At 40.9% G+C, this 20,146-nt stretch overlaps 1 protein-coding gene across 1 annotated transcript in view; it reads right to left on the reverse strand.

Moving 5' to 3' along the window:
- CLMP (CXADR like cell adhesion molecule) overlaps positions 1-18,892 on the reverse strand; it is a 77,115-nt gene extending 58,223 nt beyond the window's left edge. The window contains exon 1 of the mRNA XM_075280051.1: positions 18,462-18,892. Within this exon, the coding sequence (XP_075136152.1) occupies positions 18,462-18,489 (28 nt within the window). The 5' untranslated portion in view covers positions 18,490-18,892. The remainder of the gene's footprint in view (positions 1-18,461) is intronic.
- Between the last annotated feature and the right edge of the window lie 1,254 nt (positions 18,893-20,146).

Genomic DNA, 20,146 nt, shown 5'->3' on the forward strand with positions numbered 1-20,146 from the left:
TATTAGAAGAAGGTGATATCAGGACGCCACACACATATCTCCTCTGTATTTTTATTATGCAAGGCATCTCACACGGCGGCCATTTTAGTTCACATGAGAAATGACGAACAAATAAAAACACAGTGGATGCCAGTATTAAACGTGGCCAAACTCTGATATCGGGATGTAGAATACTGCTGAAATATATGTATCTCCTGCATGTCTACATTGTGCAATCGTATTACACAATTATGCAGTTTTGAAGGTTTTTTTCCCACAATTTTTAACTATATTTCAATGCATGATCTAGAATATCTGTGTGATAAATCAATATCATTTTATCATCTATTTATTTTGCATGTGGCTTCCTATGTGTGATACCAGAATAACCACCACATCTAAAGAGTATCTCATCCCTTAGTGCACTACTATCACTACTGGAGGACTGGACACTGTGCCACTACAGGATATTTCACATTGAAAGAGCATGTTTAGTTAGTTTGTCCAAAAGTGGCTCATGGGTTTTGGTATGGCTTCCATATTCAAAATCTACAAGACATTGCAGTATAATGCATTCTAATGTTTAACCCATTGTGTGCATTTTTTTGCAGAATTGCTACCAACTTGCCACATTTTTTTGTGCCACATCTGTATGTGGTGTTTGAGTTACGGCGCTTGAGTTGTTATAACTGTTGCTCTTAGATCTTGCTGACACTTTTAGTTAGTGTGTTGCACAGTATTATATAGTGTGTATATAGCACAGTTAGGCATTGTAAAGAACAGAGAAAATCCACCATAACCTAACGTGTATTATATTAATATGCTACATTATAGTGATGGAATATGAAGTATTTAAAAGGGTGCTCCAGGAGTTTTAGATTCATGATCCATCCTTAGGATAAGTCATACATGTCACAGCAGTACTGGTTCAACTCCACTGATCAACCAAACGAACAGGCCAAGTCAGTCTGGACACCCACTGATGTATTATTGATGATTTGGAAAATCACACTTACAGAATGAAACACCGTTTTTCACTTGTTGATTGGTGCCTCTGTTGTTGAGATGTCACCATTTTTGTCACTAAATGAGCTAATTGGAGCAACAAGGACACTGCCATTGCTCCATAAGGAAGCCTTCACACGGAGTATACGCTCCGCTCATTCTGAACGTAAAAGTCGTTCAGAATGAGCGTGTAAAAAACAGCTCTCATTGACTTGAATGGGCGCCGGCATACGAGCGCTACTCATTGAAATGAGTCAGTGGGAGCTGGTTTTTACCCGCTCAATTTGAACAACTTTTACGTTCAGAATGAGCGGAGCGCATACTCCATGTGAAGGCTCCCTATGGGTAAGCTGCAACATTCTTGTTGCTCCAAAATAGCTAATTTGCAGTGACAAAACCAGCGATATTTCAACAATGGAGGCATGGATTCACAATGGGAAAACACTGTATGATTTAGGTGACTCTATCCAATCAATCTACGGGGCTGAAGCAGACTCTCTTGAAGATTTTTTGGCTAGGACTGTACAACAAGTTTTGGTTGTCATGGCTAAAGTAAAGTCATTGGTTGCAACAATTGTCACATAACATCAGTGTTTCCCATTGGGAAAAAAAGTTGCAGGCAATATACTATAATATCCACAGTTAATCTGCAATATTGCTTTGACCATGATGCGCTAAGGAGCAAGTAAAAAGGTTGCAATTGTTAGTAAATATTGTATGAATTAGTAAAATAGTCACATGTACAGAAAATAATTTACTCACATTACAAATTACAATCTGTTCTAAGGGGAAACAAGTACTTAGCTATTCAGGTTTCTAGCAAGAATTCATAGTAAGTCACATTTAGAATGTGCACGAGTGTGTGATGTAGATATCAGGATAGAGGGAGATTTTTGAAGAGTTGACACTTTTATGATTTTTACAGTCTAGTTCCCTGATAATATGAAATGCGTGACTTGCAGAATTCTTTTTGTCGAACATGCAGAGCAAACAGTTTAGATTTTGTAGGCAGTGCTAAGGAGGACAGCGCTGAGAAGCGTTCCTATAAATGGTAATTAAGAAAGCTATAAACAAGAGGAGAGAGACACCGTCCAGCTATTCTCTAAATAATGACGTGGACTGTCAAGCACATTCCTACTTGTGCAGCCTGCTGTGTATACACAAGTTTAACATGAATTCATCTTTAAAGTCCGATTCAGAGAGCAGTAAGCTCCTGAGAGATGATGGCATATTCTGCATTAAATAATGGAAAATCACCATGTACGGCTAAGGAGGTAGCTACCATCACATATGCAATGGATATTCTGACAAAGTACAGCACGACCTATGCTCTGTAGTGACGTAATTAGTCTATACCAAGAATAAATGCTGCGGAACACAAATGGTTCCCAAAGAAGAAGTAATAGAGCAGAGGTTTAGACAGTACGCTCCTAAGTCACTTGTCAGATAACCCCAGCAGGCTGGCTTTAATGTATGGTATATACTGTATAACCTGAATATAAAGCTATATTTAGTGTCTGTACAGATGTGCTCAAGTAGCAACAATAACTGATTTTAGCAGATCTAATTTATGTTCTTAAACTTCTCATTTGCATAAAGTCTCAAAACCTTAGACCTGTCTAAAGTAAAAAAATAGAATGGTAAAATATCCTTTTTTTTTAAAAAAAAAACTTAGGCAAGGTTCACATCGCGGCTCTCCACAATGTTTTACCAGTTCAGCTCACCATCATTCGGATTCCCAAGCAGACCCAAATAACAGTAAGCTGGACCACTAAGACAGTAGTTACCCGTGGACACCGGCGGATCCCATAGACCATATTGGGGTCCATCAAATGTTTGACATTGTAAGGGTGCATTCACATGATGTAAAATGGAGCGCAAGCTGGCACGTATACGTGTGTCAGCATTTTGCGCGCTCAAACAGATCCCATTGATTTCAATGGGAGTTACGAGCGTATACGCTGCGTTATTTTGCGCCCGTAATTTTGCTTGCGCTCCATTTTACATTGTGTGAACGCACCCTTATACTGAAATCAGCGGAGGGAAAAGTCCTCTGTGTAGGACAGTTCTCTCCTGTGATTTCTGCAGTGGAGGCTCTGGTGCAGATGTTCATTTTTTTGTTTTCAGTAAAAAGTTTTGAAGCTAAGTGAATGTTCACACTACTGTTACTAGAGTCAGTTGCTCTCATCCTATGATTGACAGTAACAGTAGTAGACTGACGAAAGCAGATGGAGCCCAATCCATCTGCGTCTGTTCCCATTGACTATAATGTAAAAAAAACATGATGGACACTTTCTTCTGTCATGTTTTTTTTCCTTTTGTAACAGAAGAAGAAGTCCTGCATGAATGACTTTCTTCTATCAGAAAAGTAATAAGAAAACTGTCAAGTTTTTACATGGGGTGAACGCAATGTATACATCTGTGGTTTAATGTCCGCTGCTCTCATTCTGCTCTAATTATTCTGTTCACTGTATATTGGTTGTTACAGCAATGCTAAGTATGTTTTGTGACAATAAAAGTATTACTAAAATGTCTACATACACATACATATATATATATATATATATATATATATATATATATATATATATATATATATACACACACACACACATGCTATTTTTTTTATTTAATAACCTACAATGTACTGGCATATAGAGAGATCTCTTTATATCAGTACATTTTGCAAAATCCTGTTAAGGGATTTAGTCAGGTATTTAGAAAAATCCTCCCATTTACAATTGCTGAGTAATAGCTCAGATTGGCGAGTATCTGCCTACGATACAGAGGGTTGTACAAGAGAATAGCAGTTTGAATGGGAGACAAGGAGAGGGGTGAGGGAACAGGGCTGATCTTCTCTGTAGGAGTCCTGCTATGATGTAAGGGTCCATTCATATGGAGGAAAATGGTGAGGAATTTGGTGTGGAATTTCAGTGCTGAAAAAAAGCCTACCATTGACTTCAATGTCTTCCTTTTTCTGCTAGCAGAAGAACATATCACGTCTTAATGATCATTATCAGTTCCAGGATCGGTAAACACAATTCTTGGCACTAATTTGTGCATTCTTATTATTAATAGGACAACAAAAGATGCTTAAAAAGTCTTGTATATCTTTTATATGTTAAGTCCTGTCTTTTTGATAATGGTTTTTGGTTTTATTGGAGTCGTAATCGATGACCCATCTCAAGGAGACAATGCACCCCACCACGCCATGTTTGAAGACGCAGCAGTGTTTGCTCTTCACTTACATTCATGAGCACTTGGCCTGTTTCCTGCTCAGTCCCATACCAGGCACGGTTGTTAGCGCATACTGCTGTTCTTAAGCCTAAGTTGTGTCTGTTATTAATGACATATCATAATGCTGGATGTTAAATCTGGTCTATCTTTAGACAGTCTCGTCTACGTTTATACCACCTTTTCGTTGGCTTACTTTGAGCCGAATGTTATGACACACTTTGGCACATCGCGCTGAACACTTGCATGTCTAACAAGTAGAAACATTTTAGTAAAAACTAGATGATACAGTTGCGCCAAAGATTCGCCATGTTTATGCCATTGTCTAGTCATAACCGAAATAGTAGATCTGGACCATTGCAAACAGTTGTTGAGTTATATGCTAAGAGTGGCTTACGATCAGGGCTGTTTTTTGTGATACTTCTACCAAGGACTTGATGCCAAACATGGCACTGGCAAACAACCCATCAAACTCTGATATACTGTAGTGTGCGCCCTTGTCAATAGCTTTGCGGAGGATGCTTATAGAGAAGAGCTGTGCTTGATATTGTGCCTCCAAAGGGTTTCCCAGTTTCTTACGACCCTGAGGCCTACTGCATGACAAGATATAACTAAGTTTATATGGAAGCAAAACTGAAAAAAAAATTCACTTTGCTAAAACTGTTGGAATAAGTGCAGAAATACTGTATTCCAGCAAGGAGAGAAGTTGAGTCATCAGCTGGGCATGTATACTGCATTTAATCCATGGTCAAGCCCATTATATTAACCCTAAATTTACATAGAATTAGAAGGAAGTTCTATAACAACACAGCAGAGGGGTTACTGAATAGCCTGTTTTCTACAAGGACCCAATACTTCCATAATCCACAGTGCATATCACTAGGCTCCTCGCCATCCTGTCACTTTCTTTTGCCTCTAACCACATCACATTTTATCTGTAGTTTTTTCTTTAGCATACTGTACATAGAACATCTTCCTATGACGCATGTCTAAAAGGCCATAACAATTCAGTGTAGAAAAGGAAAGCAATATTGATTTGCCTCTGAGATTTCCGTTATTTCTAGATTGGTTTATTCTTGTCACATTATATAAAGCTTTTCAGTTTGTTCAACCTGGAAAACTGACAACGGAGGAAATCTTTTGTCAACACAATATATGTCGCTATTGTTTTGTATATGTATTCAAAGCTGTTTCAGCTGAAAATTTGTTTTGTTACTTTATAACAAGCAAAAAATTGCCACATTTTTCCCCCATTATAAAATATAAAGCCTTTATCCATCTTTTTATAACATGTAAAATCAGTTGCAGTTTCGTTAAAGGGGTTATTCAACTCTATAAGCTTCGTAGCGTTTTCGTAGGTATAATTGACATGCTGTGAATTGGAAAAGACACAACGGTTTTTGAAAACGTAGCATTTCTGCAACATTTTTTTATGCAATGTGTGGATGGGCTTAGCCAGAATCCCATCCACTTTGCAGTTAAAGGGATCCTATCTTTCAAACCCTATTTTTTCTAACACGTTGGAGTAGCCTTAAGAAAGGCTATTCGTCTCTTACCTTTCGTTGTCTTCTCCACGCCGCCGTTCGCCTAAAATCCCGTTTTTTGTCTATATGTAAATGAGTTCTCTTTCAGCACTGGGGACAGGCCCCAGCGCTCAAACAGCACTGGGGGCGGCCCCAATGCTGCCAGAGAACTCTCCAGCGCCGCCTCCATCTTCATCAGGAACAAGGTCTTCACCGCATCTTCTTCCGGTGGTGTGTCTTCTAACTTCTACGCCTCGGGCCTAGGGCAAGCCGACTGCACATGCCCGCCGGCCACAAGAAAATGGCCGCTTACAATACTGTGCAAGCGGCCATTTTTCTTGTGGCCACGAGCATGCGCAGTCAGCTTTGCCCTGGGCCCGAGGCCTAGAAGTTAGAAGACACTGCCAGAAGAAGACGCGGTGAAGACCTCGTTCCTGACGAAGATGGAGGCGGCGCTGGAGAGTTCCCACCCCCCAGTGCTGCGAAAGAACTCATTTACATACCGACAAAAACTGGGATTTTAGGCAAACGGCAGCGCGGAGAAGACAACGAAAGGTAAGAGATGAATAGCTTATCTTAAGGCTATTTCGATGTGTTAGTTAGAAAAAAAGGGTTTGAAAGATAGGATCCCTTTAGGCTCCATTCACACAGAGTAACGCCAGGCGTCATTTGTGTGTAATTTGTGTGTCTTTTACGGCCGTCATAAAACGTTTACATAGAGTTCTATAGGAAAAGACTTCCGTAATTTACGGCCGTCATTTACACACAAATGACGCCTGGCGTTACTCTGTGTGAATAGAGCCTTAATGTAAAACGCTGTGGTTTTTTTGCCATGGTGTCTCTGCAGTTCGCAAAGTGGGGCCCCAGCTTTGCTCTGGAAGGCTGCAGTATTTTGGAGAAAACCCTTAGAGCAGGTCACTAGAAGAAGTGTCTGCTGGGCTGCTTTCCTCCATCTTGGCTGATTGACAGCCTTCTCTTTATTTTTATAGAAAGAGATCTGTCACTCAAGCTGAACCGATCCAGGAGTAGCTGGAGGGGACCTCCCAGGGGACACATCTTCCTATAGCTGCCTCATTTTAAAGCTATGTTTTTTTTCAAAAACACGTCACAAATTTCAGAGTAGGCCTTTGTAATGATGAAACCTGCCTAAACCCAGAGTATGCCGCTATCGGTTTAGGTGGCATAAAACTGCAGTGAGGTTTCCTTTAAAGAGTAAAAAGGCTTTTTATAGTACATTGAAGGAAGAAAAATTAAAGGTTAAAGGCAAACAGAGAGCATATTTTGATTTGCGAATAGACCTAAATGTTTTGCATAGAAATTGTGGTGCAGATTTTGCCACAAATTTTCAGTGTGGATTCTGTAGGGTCCACATATTGTGATATACTAGCAGAGTTGGAAAGAACACAAGCTCACACTCATTTTCCAAAGGACTCAGGTACAAATGTTTGCATGTTTTTCATCTCACATGTTGTCACCAACATGTTACAAATCAGAAAAGCACACGTGACAGTCAGAAAACTATTGAGTACGTGTTGGAGAGTTTTGCAGCCTGCTACTACATATCACGTACATCTGTGAGACACATTTCAAAAATTGTTGGGCAATGTATGCAAAATCAGACCAGGCACACATTGTGCATCACAAATTTTAGTTATCTTCAGATATCTGCATGACATACTGACCTACGTGTGTAGCAGTTTCATATGTGTAGGGCATATTTTTACACCCCAGAAATAGTCAGTCAAATTACCCTAAAACCAGTGAACCATTAACAAAATAACCATTAACAAAATAAACCATTAACAAAATATATATATATATATATATAGATATATATATATACAGACCCTTTAAGTGGAGCTCTTGATCTGTGACAAAGTAGAGTATGATTTATTTTTGATAAATCAGAAACACGGCTCAATGTTAACGGACCAGACCTTCTCATTGGAAGTCAATGTGTCTGTGTGAATAGGATGGTCCTAACTAGATCATGAAAACACACAGTGCGGTTGTATGAATATAGCCTTACTGCATCTACCATAAATATCCCTTTGACCTTATTTAACCTTATTTGAGCGCATTAGGAAATGTCATATTTATATGAACACTACACATCTCTTCACTAGTATCACAAATCCCTGAGTTTGTTATTATAAGGCTATGCCCCTTCTTTTCTCTGCTGTATAAGAAACGCTATATCTACACTATTTTCTTCATCTAACACCAATTCCCCATCTTTGCTAACGTCTTTCCAATTTCCAGTCACCTTGCTGTTTGGCCCCCAGAGGCAAACTAGAGTCTGACTGTGATCACAACATTTTAACATGTGCTTCAGCTGTTTTAATCCCTTTATGAGTGCTATTAACCCTTGACCTTTCTTCTCTCAACTGTTATCTACATATGTGTTATAGACCCTATTAGCTGGGCCGAAATTCAAGAAAAAAAAGCCTCCCATTGACTTCAATGGGTTCCTTTTTCTGCTGAAAAGGGAACCCATTAAAGTCAATGGGAGGTTTTTTTCCAGCGCTGAATCTGACGCGGATTCCACACTAAATTCAGCACCATTTTCCTTTCCTATGAATGCACCCTAACAGTAAAGCTGGCCATACACATAACATTTAGATTGGCCAGCTTGTGGCTGATCTATTGTACATCCAATAGTTCAATTATTATTTTCAGATCGGTGGCAAATTGTAAAACAAAATGTTGGAAAACAAAATGCATTTATGCAAAGTGGTGAACAAGTAGCTGGGATTCAGTAATCATGCAGCACACAGATAGTTCACCTAAACTTCTGCAATTGGTTAAACTGCTGTAGTGTGATATCCTATCATAGAGGACAACAAAAAACAATGAAAAGTCATTGAGAAGTGTTTTTCCAATGGCATTTTGGCCGTGGCCCCACGATGCGGAAACACTGCAGAAAAAATTGCGGCTTTATACAGTCAGAGCAAAGTGGTTGGGATTCTAGCTAATCCCATGCCCACTTTGCAGTAAAAACCACGCTGCAGATAAGCCACAATTTCCATAAACCAGTGCATTTTTGGAAATCACAGCATGTCAATTACACCTACGGAAATGCTGGCAGTTTCCCCATAGGTGTAATTGAAACAGAAAGTCCACAGAGGAAACCTCTGCAAACTTTGTCTAAAACGCTGCGGGAAGATCCACGTTGACTTGCCACCATGGTTTTTCCCTCAGTGATTATTTTGCTGTGAGATGTCCTGTGGGGCCTTGGCCTTCATTGGGATTTGTTGTTTTCTGTGATAAGATATCGCATTGCAGCAGTTTAACCAGTTGCAGACGTTTGGGTTAACTCTTCTACATCTGAAGTTTCATCTAAATACTAACTGAAAATATCCAACATGATATTGTGCATGTTATTCATATATAATTTACAAACAGACAGTTTCACTGTAATGTGTATAAAACTTAAAATTCATCTCAGTCATATCTACTATAGGAGGACTAGGCAATGAAAGCACCAACTTTTTCCCCCCAGGCTTATGCATCTTACAAGTAGGCTGAGGAAGGTCCCGGGAACCAATACGTCCAGCTCTATATACCATGGGCCTTTTTTTCCCCTCAATATTCTATATGAATATACTTTATTGCCTGGTTTTCTTTGATGTCATAACAATAAAGATGTATTAGGGCTAGTTCACACGGGGAAAAATGGTCAGGATTTTGATGCAGAATCTGCGTCAATACCCTGCTGCCTCCATTTGAAATCAATGAGAGCCGGTTATTTCCTTTTTCTGTGAACGGTTTGTTCCCACTTGCGGAAAAAAGAAGCGAGCTGCCCTTTCTTCAGGTGGATTCCGCGACTGACTCAGCCGCGGCGACCGCCTTGCAACACCATCCTCCGGACTAGGACTATTCATTTGGGTCTAATGTGGAGCAGAAAGCCGCAACGGAATGTGTTCATGCGGAACCCCTTGTGAACTAGCCCTTAATTTGCAGAGGAGAGTGTTTGACTTTGTTACACATACGTGTAACTATGGTCTCATTTGGAAGGTAGAAGAAATGCAATACTATGTAAAAACTTATGTTATATTCATTGCAGAAAAGCCATAGGGTAAGCTTCAGCATACCATTTGTAAAATGAAAGACAGGAGAAAAAAAAAAGTAGCAGATTTGGTGTCCAGACAGCATGAAATGTTATTCACTCTTTGTTGCAATACTTAAAGAGGACCTTTCACCATATCCGGGCACAGGCAGTGTTATATACTGCCAGAAAGCTGACAGTGCGCTGAATTCAGCGCACTGTCGGCTTTCCCGATCTGTGCCCGGTGTGAAGAGCTTACGGCCCGGTACCGTAGCTCTTCTATGGTCAGAAGGGCGTTTCTGACCATTAGCCAGAGACGTCCTTCTGCCTCACGGCGCCTATCACGCTGTGCTGTGGAGCGGGGAGGAACGCCCCCCTCCCTCTGCTCACACAGCTTGTCTGTAAACTAGCATTATCAGGAGAGGGAGGGGGAGTTCCTCCCGGCTCCACAGCACAGCGCGATTGGCGCCGCGAGGCAGAAGGACGTCTCTGGCTAATGGTCAGAAACGCCCTTCTGACTGTAAAGCGCTACGTACCGGGACCGATAGCGCTTTACACCGGGCACAGATCGAGAAAGCCGACAGTGCGCTGAATTCAGCGCACTGTCAGCTTTCTGGCAGTATATAACACTGCCTGTGCCCAGATATGGTGAAAGGTCCTCTTTAAATCTCCACTAAGATGTTGCAATAGTGAAGAGTGTAAGAGTGAAACTGCTGGAATACTTCTGGATTGCTGCTACTCATCCTTTACCTTTGAGACTTAGGGCTAGTTCACACGGGCACAGAAGGGGCGGATTATGGCGAGGAATCCACATCATAATCCGCCCCCTCACAATGGTGGTCTATGGAGACTGTTAGTGATCTTTTTTTGCTAACAAAAGAAAAAAAAAAAGAAGCGAGCTCAGGCAGATTCCGTGGCTCATTCATCCTGGGCCTACTCTGGAGCAGGAAGCCGTGACTGACAGTCGTGGTAAGCATATTTTGGTCCCGATTTCAAAATCAGGACCAAAATACGCTATTCCGTCCCTGTGTGAACTAGGCCTTAAGAGTCTAAGGATATGTTCACACAGCAAAATTGGGCATTGATTTTGAGGAGAATTCCATTGTTTTCAGTTGGTGGAGGAGGTTGAAATAGGATGCTGAAAAAATAAATGTCCTTCTTCATCTTGCTGCAGATTCCACAGCTGATTCAGACATGGACCATATGACGTGAGACACCTCACTGCTTAGGCCCATTCATCTGATTCATCGGCGGACCCTGTGGCATGAGACACCTCACTGCTTAGGCCCATTCATCTGATTCAGCCATGGTCCCTGCATTGGGAGGCACCTCACTGCTTAAGCCCATTCATCTGAGTATAATCAGCAAGTGAGAGTTGCGGCAGAAAGCTGGAGAGGTGGAAAGTAGAGAGGAATTTGAGGCGGAAGACTCCCCAAGTTCCTCTGCTTTCCTACTGTATGAAAGTACCCTTGGACATGGTGTGAAATTACCATACAATAAAGCATTCACCACTTGATGGTGAAACTGAAAAAAAAAAAAAAACATGCCAGTGATGCTTAAGAATGATATTTGTTACTCACAAAAGATATTTAACACATATCCACAGGATAACCCATAAATGTCTGATAGCCCAAGTCTGTCTCTAAGGTGAAACCTCTGAGACCTCGTCCTGTGGCCCACCCTTATTCTGGTCACTGAAGACATCTAATCGACACCGGAACACTAAGCTGCACCGTTTCCCTAACTTATGAAATGTTGAAACAGTGTAGCTCAGAGAATTTGACAATTTGCGTATAACTTGACCCCCGCTGACAGTGTGGATGGGATTGAGCCATTGGGCAGAGTCTGTGGAGGGGGGGGGGGGGGGGGGTGCATTTTACAGATAGGTGCAGGTCCCAGAGGTAGGCACACATTTAAAAGACATTCATGACATATGCTATGGATAAGTTATAACAGGTGCAACATTACCTACAGGGGCCCAGTAGGTAAGGGGCCCTATCATTTTAGCAGCAGCTTTCTATTGTCTATTAGATTGTGGATAAATGCCCGATCTAATAAACTTCATGACTAATGGTTACTGGTGGATTGTTACAGAGGTGTAAATGGGGCGCTCTAGGATGAGATAACAAGTGGCCTGGTCTGTCCCTGCCCCTGTGCCATAAATGTCTTTAGTGGTTAAACCCTATAAGCTGTTCATACACATTACATACCGCTATTCATTGAGGATTCTGGCAATTATAACAGGATCTTCTCACTTTTTAATATGTATTTTGCCCAGCTATACCACCATGTTGGGGTTAACAAGGATTGGACAAGCTTAATTTTCTTATTTTCAATTAAGAGATAGACAGCATCAGATTAAAGCAAGAGAAAGTAATGTACCGTAAATGGGCAGGTAGATATAGGGATGTGTTGTATGATAAATATCTACCAAACAATCATTCCATATGCAAAAAAAATAGGAATCTCCGCTGTGATCGCTGTGAGACACATTTCCTGAACTTTTCAACCTCTCATAAAGATTAAGCCCAATGAATCTGTAGGGAAGCCTAATTTCCAGCTCTGGTTACCATGACATTCTTCATTCAGTCATTACCAGTAGCTCAAGACCATAGGTGAGGAAAGGAGTAGATCATGTCTGGTAAAACAATAGCTACACATAAATCCCTTGCTTTGTCTCCAGACATTTTCCAAGACTTAGGATACATCATCAATATCAGATCGACAGAGCGCCAACTCCCTTTACCGTGGCCATACAGATTTTATAGAAGCCGTTAAAGGGGTTACCCAGTCACATCAAATTATGCCTGTTCATGGGATGGAAGTGATTTACTGATCAGTAGTAACACCGATCCCACAGATCATGAGAAGTGGGGTATTTTCAGATTAGACAGTATTTCAGTGGGGATTGACAGATTATTCCATTCATTTCAGTGGGGATTGACGGAGATACCTGAGCGCTTACTGTGCAATCCTTATTGAATATAGCGGTCCATTTTTCTCAACTGCTGTTCAGTTCCAGACTGTGCTGCAAACACCCCTGTTCTCATGATCGAAAGGGGTCCCAGTAGTGGATCCCACACCGAACTGCAAGTTATCACCCTATCATCCAATAGGAGGTAGCTTGCTGTTACTGGACAACTCCACCAAATTGATGTTATTTTTTGTATAATGGAAAGTTACACAGTTTTCCCAAAATAATTTATGTATCAATTCCTCTGCTTGCTGCTATCCATAGTTTATTTCCAATTAATAAAGATCAGTAACTGGTCATGTGATAGACACAGAGGTGCATGGCTTGTTACAGTCAAAGCTCAGTACCAGACATCTCTCCTATGACAAGCTGTGCCCCTGTGTGTCCATCACATGACCATGGACTTATTTTATCCACTGGAAGTACCCAATGATTCACAGAATTATATGGATTTTGAGAATACCAACCATAACGTTTATTTGCCAAAACAGGGCCACCCCTTCAATGACTCAGCTGTTGATGAATGATTGGTGAAGGATGGTTTTGGAGATACAGCTGCACATATTTTAGTACATTCGGCCATTACCATTGTTCAGCCTGGCCATACATTTTCAATGACACCAGGTCAAGGGCAAACAATATTTCTGGGAATGTTCTTTTCAGAATAATCATTCATAGACAAAAGATCCTTTCTAAAAACAAGGACGTTTCATCTATTATACAAAAAAATTCAAGCACGACCGGCTTCTTTCTAGGCGATGAAACCATGTATTTATCAGTTGCGTAGATTATTATTTCTTTAGTGGTAAATTTAATCTGTTAAACATTCATTGCAGCTAAAATGATCTTTTTCTTCACCTTTATTCTAATTTATATGAACATCTATAAATGAGAAAGTAGCAAAGCAACATGTCTAGGGATCTCCTGAAATCTACTGCATATGCAGTGTGAAGGTCTCAGTTTTCTTTATAATGATATCAAGGTCTGTATTTCCTAATGTATTCTTTTGGTTCATATAGTGATTGATGGTACCAATTGACATACTAATGGGGTCCTCATTATGATCTATTGATTACAATCTTGAGGTCAAAATGTCTATGAGAACCATGAGTATGCTCCTAGTATACATTCATTGTAATGACATCTAGTTCTCACAGAAATCATCTTTGGTGACCTTCCTTGGAAAGCAAGTTGTATAAAGACAAGACTTTAAGGCTAGGTTCACACTATTTGACACTTGTTTCACACTTGTTTTCTATAGGAGACAGAGATTACAGCAGGATGTGGAAAAAAATCAGTGTCCTGCTCCATCTTGCCACGGATTCGGGGCCTAATCAGTAGAGGAAAATTGCAATACAATGCTGATGGTGTTTTCCGCTGCATTTTACAGTCACTACAAAGTGGATTCTGGTGAATCCCATCCCTATTGTGCGTGAAAATACACATAGCGGACATGCTGTGATTTCTAAAACAGTTGCAGTTTTGGAAATCGCAGCAAGTCAATTATACCTACGTAAATGCTGGCGCAGCAGGAAAAACTGCCGTGTGGGGTCCTAAATCCCATCCACACCACGTTGCGGTTTTGGAAATCGCAGCATGTTATCTATACCAACTGAAAAGTGGTGGTTTCCCTACAGGTATAATGGAAACCTTTGTGGCCTTTCTGTGAAAAGCCCTGGGGGAAAAACTGCGATGTGTTACAGCCACGGTTTTTCCCATAGCGCTTTTTTGCTGCGACCCGCTACGTCGGGCCTTAGCCTGAAGAACGAGCAGGACGCTTCTTTTTTACTCAACCTAAAAACAACTCAGCTACTGCCTCAAAATTGAATAAAGGAGAGGCAGATTTCAGGCTGTGGATGTAAAGCCATATGAATTAATATCACTTGAGTCTCAAATCTCATCTATATAATAAAGATGAACTAATAAGTGACAAGCAATATTTCTAAAATAGAGCATAAGTACCAAGTGGAGTTTGAGGAAGTCATTTGCAAACAAAATGCAGACATGGTGGAGTCCATTTTTCATACGCATGTTGCCTCTTCTTGAATGATCTGAAGACAAGGCTGTAAATACAGTATTTTTTATCATGTACAGTGTTACTTTTTACATCAATAGAATCTCAGGGTATCAGATTTTGTTACTTTAGGGTCAAAGCTGTGGGTTCTGTATACAGTTGCTTCCACAAATGCTGACATATTCCCTGAGTTTCCGTCCATAGAACCAAAGTCTGCAGTTTTTTTGGCTGCACAAAGAAACGTTAGGAATAAAAGTACGTGGGCCAAAACCACAGCCCAAAAAGAACACAGACTTCACAGCTGAAAATAACATCTGAGCCTTTCAATGAGGTCAAAAGGAAAAACGTAACTTTCTGCAAACTATAATAAGGCATACCTTTCTCTTGAATCAAGCCAGAACAAACTAAAAGCATCTTGAGGATTTACTGTGTTTCCAGAATGAAAAGGCAAAATCCTCTATTAACCCTTGCTCTTCAACAGACCCACAGAAGATTGTGAATCCTTCAATACAGGCCCAAGAAAAAATAAGCAGGAGAAGCTAAATTGATTTAAGATGGTTATCTGCAAGCTCAAGATTACAATTCGTATTGCGTTTTTTTTTTTCTGGCTTTGCAAAGGATCTTAAATGCATGTTTTAGAATATTATGAAATACATTTATTATTGCATCTTAAAGGTCTGGAAAAATAAGAATTCACTGTCCCCTATGTTCTACTTTAATGCCATAATCGCAGCGCTAAAGCGCTGCGGAAAGAACCGCTGCGTGAACGCATTGCGGTTCTTTCCGCAGCGCTTTTAAGAGAAAGTTCACAGAGTTTTCCTCTGCGGACTTTCTCTTAACATTATATCTATGGAAAAGCCACCGGCGTTTCCTTAGATATAATTGACATGCTGCGATTTGCAAAACCGCAACGGCTTTGCAAATCGCAGCGTGTCCACACTTCGTTTTTTTCCGCAAAGTGGGCATGGGATTCGCATGAATCCCATCCCCTTTGCTTGTACTGTACAACATCTGCCTCCGCTGCAGGCAAATCGTGGCGTTTACATCCCGTAGGGCCGACTTTGCAGATTTTGTTGCGTTTTTTTTGAGCCAAAACCAAGAATGTCTATAAATGGAATCAGAAATATATAGAAAGCTCTTATACTTCCAACTTCTACTGAATCAAGTCCTGGCTTTGGCTAAAAAAAAAAACGCAATAAAATCTGCAAAACAAAAAGCTGCGTTTCCGCATTGTGGGTCCTTAGCCTTAAGAAAATCTATGTCACTTCTCCACTTGTACTTATGATATCTGCCATTTTTTATTTTCAAGGTGCAAGAAGACTGGTAGATAGTCTTAGTAGATAGTCACACACCTGCTGCTATTTTTCTGTGTCCATTCAGGGTGATCATTCGGGAAAACAACTGCAAGCTATAAAGACTATAAGAAATTGCTGTAGTAGGTTCTTTGGAGGTCAACATTATTAGGGCTCGTTCACATCTGCGTCGCCCTCTCCGTAGTTCAGGTTTCCGTTTCCTGCCTAAAACAGAGGCAGGAGACGGAAACCTGCAGGAGTCTCTCTCACCCATTCATTTGAATGGGTGAGAGAGATGTCCGGCCGTGTGCGGCGGTGAGCGTTTTGCGCTCTCCGCCGCGAAACCGGGTTTTATAATCCGGACACAGAGTCGGACATGCACTGCTCTGTGTCCGGATAAAAAAATCCGGTTTCGCGGCGGAGAGCCTAAAACACTCACCGCCGCGCACGGCCGGACCCGGTCTATGGTTTCCGTCTTCTGCCATGCAGAAGACAGAAACCATAAAACGGAGACATGAACGCAGGTGTGAACCTAGCGTTATACCAATATGAGCTGGACATACAGTATATAGGTGACTAATGATAGTGATTTTACCCAGACTCATTGGGGGAGAATTGCTTTGGAAAACCGTAACATTAGCATAATATTGTTGTTACCAGACTTGCCTTTATACAAAGCTATCATTAAGTAGTTATACAGGCTGTATAAGGCAAGAAGTATCATTGGCGCTGTGTAGTAAATGTAAGCTGGTGTTTATCACAGGGGGCATTGTAGGCAGTAAATAATCTGATTCTTCCAGCATATCAATGTGTATAGTTACATTGTAAAATCAGGCATTTCTTATGGCCAACACCAGGGCACATGGGGAGCATACACTGCTATAGCTGCATAGAAATGAGTGTAAAATGATAAAAGAAAGCAGCCCTAAGGGTTACAGCTGAACAGCCCTGAGATGCATCCACCCTTATAACAGTCATTACAAGTAATTGGCACTGTTATTACAAGTAACGTAGACTGACAGCCACACTAAGCTATTGCTTTGACATCTTGTTTGATAGGCAATGAAAAGAAAGTTTCGCCGAACACCCAGGATTATTTTTTTCTGCCCGAAAAAGCTCATTCTTGGATTTCTCTGGGAACCGCAAGACTTTCTGCTGTTTCATCCCTTTCTGACCTCAAACTTCATTACTGTTCTAAAAACACACAGTAGACTTTAAATTTTTATTAGACCCTCGTCCATTAAACTGAGCTTAGATTTTTCTCGAGCCCATCTCATAAATATTGTGAATGATGTCTGAACCATCCCCCTCCACACTACTGACTGGCACATGCATAGAGATGTGGGTACACAAAGAATTCCTTCAAGACATATAAACGGACTCCACGGTGACAAGAGACAATGTGACATGTGCATCTCCATTCATGTTATATGGAAAAGCGACTAGGGTAAAGCAAAGGTATACAGATTTATTCAATAAAATGCTATGCACGGCAGGAATGACATCATTTGTGACAAACTTATTTGTGAATGAAAGCGACAACCCCATACGCCCGGTGTGACACATCCTGAATTAAGAGGCTTTGTTTCAGTAAAGGTCTGTAGCACTGAAACCCCACAGTGACTCTATCCTGGGGCTCCTGTCTGATCATATAGTGTAAGCCATGTCTTGTGCTGGAGAATGCCATATATGGGGGGGAGTAAAAGCCAACCAGGGACCCCAGGCTACAATGATATTAAAATCCTTTAATTCTTATGCTGTAATATAAGAAGCCATACACTGATTCCAAAATAATGTATTTAACATGTGGATATCAATGAGCATGAGAGCCCTGTGTTCTGTGTCCATTGTGCTCGCGGATTCCTTGGTTAGCTCACTTTCATTGTCCTTCCTTGTGTACACTTTTATTCTCTCCATCTCTCCCTCCTTCCTTCTGCAGCCTCCCCTCCAGCACATCTGTTTCCAATATGTGCTGTTGCAGGCGCCTGTTCCAGGCAAACAATAGCCTTTTCTATTAACCTGAAGAATACTTATACCGAGACACCTTCCTGCAGAACCGCTGCAACCTCAATCTTTTTTGGAAACGCTCGCACACAAATAGCATTTCTCTCAAATTCTATTCAATGCTCCATTTTTTTTCATTGTATTGTTCCTTTCACAATCAGTGACCTTTCCAAAACAGGCATTTAGATTCTGCATAGAAATATCTAAAATAACAAAGGCAGCGTTGGATACCAGCACTTGTTATAGTAGACCTGGTTAGGTGTTCCATTAAAATTCCAACAGGTAACCCCCCCTCCCGTCCCTGCTTTGGAGAATAAGGTTATTTACTGTCAGTCACACCTTTAATACAATATTGATAGTCAGGAAGAAATGAAGAAAAGTAACTCACCTAGGAAGGAGCAAAACAGTGTTTGCATCTTTGTTCATAAGTCCAAAGGAATTTGTGGGCTGCTGAGTTGGGGCAGAGTTGGCGGCACAGTGCAGTGCATTGGCTCTTTACAGGAATGGCAGACAGCCCTGCATGGGGGAAGCATCACAGCGAGTGGAATGCAAGCAACATAATTACCTCCATGTGTCAGCTCAAGAACCAAGTTTCCTCTGCCTTTTGTGTCAGTACTTGTCACTTTACTAGTCCTTCTCCGCAGACAATGGCAGAACAGGGATCTTGCTATAGTGCTTTCTAAAAGGGAAGAAAGTCCTGAATTGAAAAATGAGTATGAATGTAATAGCAGCCACTTATCCGTGTGCAGAAAGAAAGGAGTGCAAGAAAATATACTGTGCAGAACATTCACCACATGGCAGCATCCCAGACCTGCTCCTCCCAGCTATCTGCTGGGATTAGCCAAGGAGAGCAATTACTGGCTAGTCTGAACTCCTGCAGAGTAGGAGGGATGGAGGTGCACACTGTGTCCAAACCTCACACACTGGCTCTGTCAACCCCCTTTATAATGAAAATATTAGCTCAAAATATATTTTAAAGATTTAGAAGATTAATGCCCCCTGTACGTATACCCTAGTCACCTTCCTATATTCTGTGTAAAGCAATATGTCGATGGCATATAAATATAGATTGTTATTTTGATGCTTCCAAGCATAGTAACACATGGTAACATTCCATATTCTATATCAGCAGGCGATACTCATTCTTGATGCTTCCCTATTGTTAGTATTGTCAACACTTGTAAAGGTTGCCATAGACACAAATATATATTATTCCTCAATCAGAGGAATTTTGCAATATTTTTACAATAGTCCGATATAATTCTGTAATGAGAGTCATTTTATATGTAGGTCATTATGAATGAATATTGAATTTCCAAACATGTAAAATTTGAGGTTGATCTGACGGGATGATTATCATAAGAGCAAGTAGCATTCAGGCAACACAGCTCGCCTTCTAATGGCCATCTCCTCGGATGTCTGTGGGAACCACAGAGAATAAAAGAAAAATGGATGCAGGTGTGAGTATACTCGGTATGCGTTCCAAGAAAATCTTGGACTGGGCATTGAAACGTGCCATTCTGGTCCAGGAAAATGGACCTGCTCCCAGGATTTTTTAAAATATGTATGGCCCCATTCACTATAATGAGTCCATGTGCGTTGCTTGAGATTCGGACTGCATTACAGACATCAAACTCAGGCGACATTCCCTATATATTTAATTGGGTAGCAAAAAAGGCTGAGAAAAACCAAGCAAAAACGCTGCAGAAAAAAACAAGTTTTTACTGCATTTTTTTCGCAGCATTTTATAGGTGCATACTCCGTGTGAAGGTAGCCCTTTTGTCACCATAGATGCATTTATTATTCACTGAGCCATGGTGGCTCAGTGGTTAGCACTGGAGTCCTAGGTTTGAGTTCGACCAAAGACAACATCTGTAAGAAGTTTTTATGTTCTCCCTGTGTTTGCGTAGGGAATGTAGGTTGTGACCCCTATATAGGACAGCGATTGACATTGTCTGTAAAGTGCTGAGGAATTGCAATAGATAAATAAAAACCAATGAAGTGGAATTATTAGTTTGTGTATAGTCACCTTACACACAGCCCTTACAGTGAGTGACAGCAGAGGCGTAACTT

This window comes from Leptodactylus fuscus, chromosome 6 (assembly GCF_031893055.1).
Source record: "Leptodactylus fuscus isolate aLepFus1 chromosome 6, aLepFus1.hap2, whole genome shotgun sequence".
In the NCBI taxonomy this organism is placed as follows: Eukaryota; Metazoa; Chordata; class Amphibia; order Anura; family Leptodactylidae; genus Leptodactylus; species Leptodactylus fuscus.